General features: G+C 28.9%; 1 protein-coding gene across 2 annotated transcripts in view; it reads left to right on the top strand.

The window, feature by feature from the left end:
- Nucleotides 1–1104: 1104 nt before the first annotated feature.
- LOC111420186 (jelly belly) overlaps nucleotides 1105–6000 on the top strand; it is a 29984-nt gene continuing 25088 nt past the window's right edge. For both annotated transcript variants that reach the window (XR_011640176.1, XM_023053113.2), the window contains exon 1: nucleotides 1105–1714. Coding sequence is in view for 1 of the 2 variants with exons in the window: in XM_023053113.2 (XP_022908881.1) it covers nucleotides 1474–1714 (241 nt within the window). In the remaining variant the exon portion in view is untranslated. The remainder of the gene's footprint in view (nucleotides 1715–6000) is intronic.

The raw sequence follows: 6000 nt of genomic DNA, 5'->3' as shown, positions 1-6000 counted from the left end.
TATAAATAATTGAATTCAATACTTAATTTAATTTTTTCATAAAAATTTATTTTACAACCATAATTTTTAATGATTTTTTCGCTGTTTCAAGCAAAGTTTGAACTGTCAATTAATAATTGGGACACAACGATATATAAAATTATAGATCGACTTTTATTTTAATAGATATTTTTGAGCGATTTCTTTTTTATTTATTAATAATAAAATTGTTCCAATTGATTTGTTTAAATGTAAATTAATAACGTTAATTTTAATATTAATTTTATAAATCAGTACTTAATCAGTACTTTAGTACTTCTACTCTCCTCAGTAGTTTTAAGCAATTTTACCGTCATTGTAGCATTCTTGTAGATGTTATAAACAAGTTTGGTGATCAATAATTAGTGACTCTGCATTCTTGAGCAAAACTGACATCAACTCAATTTAAATTAAATTTTATAAATACCTCTAAATACCCTCTATTCAAGTTTAGCCGTGTTTAGAGACGTACTATTAAACCATGTTTCTAGTTCTATATCTAGAGTTAGTTTTAGTTAAATAGAGATATACAAATGAAAATAAAAATAATAACGAATTGAGCAATAAAATTTCTTTTTATTCGGTAATAAATAAAATGTTTTTGGTGAGTGTAGGATTGCCAAAGAGTTGATCGTAGGAGTCTTAATCAAAGTTCAAAGGTCCACAGCAAGTTCCGCAGCAAGTACATCCCCCGAATCACCGCGGGGGTGGAACGAAGCGAAAATCGACGGAAAGAGAGATAGGGGGAAGCGTCGCGACGCCGGCAGACTCAATTGGAGGCGTCAACAAGTGCCTACGCAAAAATCTAATTTTATTTGTATTAATCAATCGTGACATATTAAATTAAATTTATTTATTTAATTTTAATTTAACATCTTTATCGAGGAAAGAAATTTTAATTCTGAGTCATCTTATGTGTTAAAAGTATAAAAATTCGTGGTGTGGATCCGGAGCTCCGGGGTTAGATCCGGGCTCGGGCGGCAGAGTGCGTGGGCCGACGCCCCCCTGCGACCTCCACAAGCGGCGTCGCGACGGCGCAACCGCAGCCCCGGAATCGTGAATGTAACCCCAGTCCCGTACCGCCACAACCCGTTCGGTTTTAGACGCGTGTGGAAGCCCTACGAGGGGGTCCCCGACAAGAAAAATTAATCGCGAAAGAAAATTATTTCGTTTACTCAAAATTCACCGAAAAGAAACGAAATCACTTTAAAGAAATTTAATTAAAAAGGAAGATTTTATTGAATTGAGGAAGTGGTTAAAAGAAATAAGAAAAAAGAGGCGATTCCATAATGTTTTTAAGTCGATGGGTATAGAAGAAATTAAAAAATTAGATAAAAGAGAATAGAAACGATCGTGGAAGGCGGAGTCGTCGTTGAAGGCAACAAGTGCGAATCGGCGACGATAACAAGTTCCGAATGTGTCCGCCTGCTATGATCACTTAGGGACGTAGGAAGGATGCTGGCCCTTTTGGCCGCCACCGTGTGGGTGTGCGCGCTGGCGACGCCGCAACCGCTGCACCACCTCGAAAGGGGCGCCGTCCGGCGGCCGCAGCTTCTCGTCAGCTGGCAAAAGAGGCAAGATCAACATCATAATCAACATTACCAACAAGGTCTGGGACAACAACTTAATAAACCGGAAACGCAGGTCTTCGTTAGATCTTCCAGGAATAGTCCTCAATATGACATACCTCAAATAGGTAAGAAATAAAACATTATCCTTTTTGACTCATTAATTCCACGAACGTCCATTTCAATGAATCATTCCATTTCAACCCAAATTGGATTCTAAATAAATATAGCAAAAATTAAATTTAAATAATCACCACTCTCGTGTGTTGTTGGTATTTTTCGGTGTAAACTCACGTTTCACCAATTAACGCAAATTGGTTCTATTAACGCTTTGTGTTCTCGTAAAATTTACGGAAGCTGATACAAATGTTTTCTTGTTTTTCCGTAACTAATTAAAATCGGTTTTGGTCTCCAATTAATTATGAAAAAACAAAAAGCGATTGAGAGAGAAAAAATATTTTTGTTTTAATCTCAACGTTAAAATCATAACACATATTGATTGCGTTAATCGTCGTTTTTTCACCAAAACGGGGATAAAATCGCTTCACCAGGTGGTTTCGTTAAAAATAAACTAGCACGCTATTTTTCGACGCTAATTTTAACATCCTGCACGATCTTTTACTGGCGATTAGAACCAAAAAGAACTTTTTTTTTACGTCAATAAAAGTTTATTAAAGTTGGCCGATAACAAATGTACTGCAAAATTTCGATATTACGGATTAATATCGTGTCCGTTATAGCCAAAAGAATCATTTTAATGCACACAAATTCGAAATGATATCCACTCCGTTGCATTTTTTAATAATTATAAAGAGCTGGCATGGATAAGAACCAATTTCCGATGATATACAGAAATTTTCAGTGTTAACCAACTAGTTTTTAACCATTTAGACAAATTCTTCTAAGAAACAAACAAATTTGTAATTATTTAGAACAACCTGGCATAGCTATAAATCATTTTGCAATCATTTAGACAATATTTTAGACAATATCAACCAAGTTTCAATCCCTTTGGAAAATTTTGCAATGTTATAGACTTGTTTTGAACGACATTAGATGCTATTTCATATGGTTTTGAACAACTTAAAATAACTATAGATCATTTTGCAATTATTTAGACAAGTTATCAAACATTACCAACTAATTTTCAATCACTTTGAACAATTTTGCAACGTTATAGGTATATTACATTCGGGTTTAGCCGAACGTCTCTAAAGACGGCTAAACCCGAATGTTTCTAGTTCTACGTTTAAAGTTAGTTCAAAAAAATATACAACCCAACGCTGAATAACAATTAAAACTAGAACTAACACTAGATCTAGAATTAGAATGTTTCGGGTTTAGCCGTGCGTCGAAAGTTTTTGAATTATTTTAATTTGATTTTTTTAAACAAATTAATTAATAAATATTAAAACTGTCAATTAATGATAAAAACGAAACGTAGTTATCTGAATTACCAACAACGAACTTTTCTTTCCATTTATTTGATTTTAAATTAAATATTGTTATAAATTATTGAATGCAATACTTAATTTAACATCACCGGAATCGTTTCATAAAAATTTGTTTCACAAATTAAATCAAATAAATAAATCAAATTAATTTTTCTCCGTTTCAAGCAAAATTAGTACTGTCAATTAATAATTGGGATACAACGATATAAAAATTATAGATCGAATTTATTTTAGTGAAATTTTTGAGCAATTCTTTTTTCATTTATTAATAATAACGGTTTCAATTAATTTGTTTAAATGTAAATTAATAACGTATGAATCAATTTTATAAATTTAAAAACGAATTAACGAGTTAATTTTTTTTAGTAATCCATAAAATTTTATATCTATGTTCTTTAGTATCAAATGAAACATGTTTTTGAATTATCTAATTTGATTTTTTTAAATAAATTAATTAAAACATTTACCTTGTCATCCCTGAAACTGATTTGCACCAACATTTAGATTCTCCGGGTTAAGAAATCAATAAAATGTATTAACAAATTTAAATCACAACCTCAAGTAACTAAAACTGTCAGTTAATGATAGAAACGACGTAGTTGTCTGACTTACCGACAACGATCTTTTTATTCCATTTATTTAACTTCAAATTAAATATTGTTATAAATAATTGAATGCAATACTTAATTTAACATCCCCGGAATCCTTTCATAAAAATTTGTTTCACAACCTTAATTTTTAATGATTTTTTCGCAAAGTTTGAACTGTCAATTAATAATTGGGACACAATGATATATAAAATTATAGATCGACTTTTATTTTAATAGATATTTTTGAGCGATTCTTTTTTATTTATTAATAATAACGGTTCCAATTGATTTGTTTAAATGTAAATTAATAACGTATGAATCAATTTTATAAATTTAAAAACGAATTAACGAGTTAGTTTTTTTAGTAATCCGTAAAATTTTGTATCTATGTTCTTAAGTATCAAATGATACAAGTTTTTGAGTTATTTTAGGTTGATTTTTTTGAACAAATTAATTAAAACATTTACCTTATCATTCCTGAAACTGATTTGCACCAAAATTGGGATTCGCCGGGTTCAAAAGATCAATAAAATGTTTTAACAAACTTAAATCACAACTTCAAGTAACTAAAACCATACTAAAACTGTCAGTTAATGATAAAAACGAAACGTAGTTGTCTGACTTACCCACAACGATCTTTTTATTCCATTTATTTAACTTCAAATTAAATATTGTTATAAATAATTGAATGCAATACTTAATTTAACATCCCCGGAATCCTTTTATAAAAATTTATTTCACAACCTTAATTTTTAATGATTTTTTCGCTGTTTCAAGCAAAGTTTGACCTGTCAATTAATAATTGGGTCACAACGATATACAAAATTATAGATCGACTTTTATTTTAATAGGTATTTTTGAGCGATTCTTTTTTATTTATTAATAATAACGGTCCCAATTGATTTGTTTAAATGTAAATTAATAACGTATGAACCAATTTTATAAATTTAAAAACGAATTAACGAGTTAATTTTTTTAGTAATCCGTAAAATTTTATATCTATGTTATTGAGTATCAAATGAAACATGTTTTTGAGTTATTTTAATTTGATTTTTTTAAACAAATTAATTAAAACATTTACCTTATCATTCCTGAAACTGATTTGCACCAAAATTAAGATTCGCCGGGTTACATCATCAATAAAATGTTTTAACAAATTTAAATCGCAACTTCAAGTAACTAAAACTGTCAGTTAATGATAAAAACGAAACGTAGTTGTCTGACTTACCGACAACGATCTTTTTATTCCATTTATTTGATTTCAAATTAAATATTGTTATAAATACTTGAATGCAATACTTAATTTAACATCCCCGGAATCCTTTCATAAAAATGTATTTCACAACCTTAAGTTTTAATGATTTTTATAGTTTGACCTGTCAAATATTAATTGGGACACAACGATATAAAAATTATAGATCGACTTCTATTTTAATAGATATTTTTGACCGATTCTTTTTTATTTATTAATAATAACGGTTCCAATTGATTTGTTTAAATGTAAATTAATAACGTATGAATCAATTTTATAAATTTAAAAACGAATTAACGAATTAACTTTTTTAGTAATCCGTAAAATTTTATATCTATGTTCTTGAGTATCCAATTATACAAGTTTTTGAGTTATTTTAATTTGATTTTTTTAAACAAATTAATTGAAACATTTACCTTGTCATCCCTGAAACTGATTTGCACCAAAATTTGGATTCTCCGGGTTAAGAAATCAATAAAATGTTTTAACAAATTTAAATCACAACTTCAAGTAACTAAAACTGACAGTTAATGATAAAAATGACGTAGTTGTCTGACTTACCGACAACGATCTTTTCTTTCCATTTATTTGTTTTTAAATTAAATATTGTTATAAATAATTGAATTCAATACTTAATTTAATTTTTTCATAAAAATTTATTTTACAACCATAATTTTTAATGATTTTTTCGCTGTTTCAAGCAAAGTTTGAACTGTCAATTAATAATTGGGACACAACGATATATAAAATTATAGATCGACTTTTATTTTAATAGATATTTTTGAGCGATTCTTTTTTATTTATTAATAATAACGGTTCCAATTGATTTGTTTAAATGTAAATTAATAACGTATGAATTAATTTTATAAATTTAGAAACGAATTAACGAGTTAATTTTTTAGTAATCCGTAAAATTTTATATCTATATTTAAATAAGTGTTTGAATGATTTTAATTTGGTTTTGTGATGATGTTATTGAGCTGAATTAAATAATTTTAGATTATAATCATTAAATTTGTTCTAATTAGGATTATGTTTTCGCCCCACTGAAATTCTAGCCCCATCGGGGCGTTCTCTGAGGTTAAATGTCAAATGTAACGAGGTCATATCCCTGGAAT

This window comes from Onthophagus taurus, chromosome 3 (genome assembly GCF_036711975.1).
Source record: "Onthophagus taurus isolate NC chromosome 3, IU_Otau_3.0, whole genome shotgun sequence".
In the NCBI taxonomy this organism is placed as follows: domain Eukaryota; kingdom Metazoa; phylum Arthropoda; class Insecta; order Coleoptera; family Scarabaeidae; genus Onthophagus; species Onthophagus taurus.
Note: the sequence above shows the minus strand (reverse complement) of the source record. Positions and strands in the feature narration are given on the sequence as shown.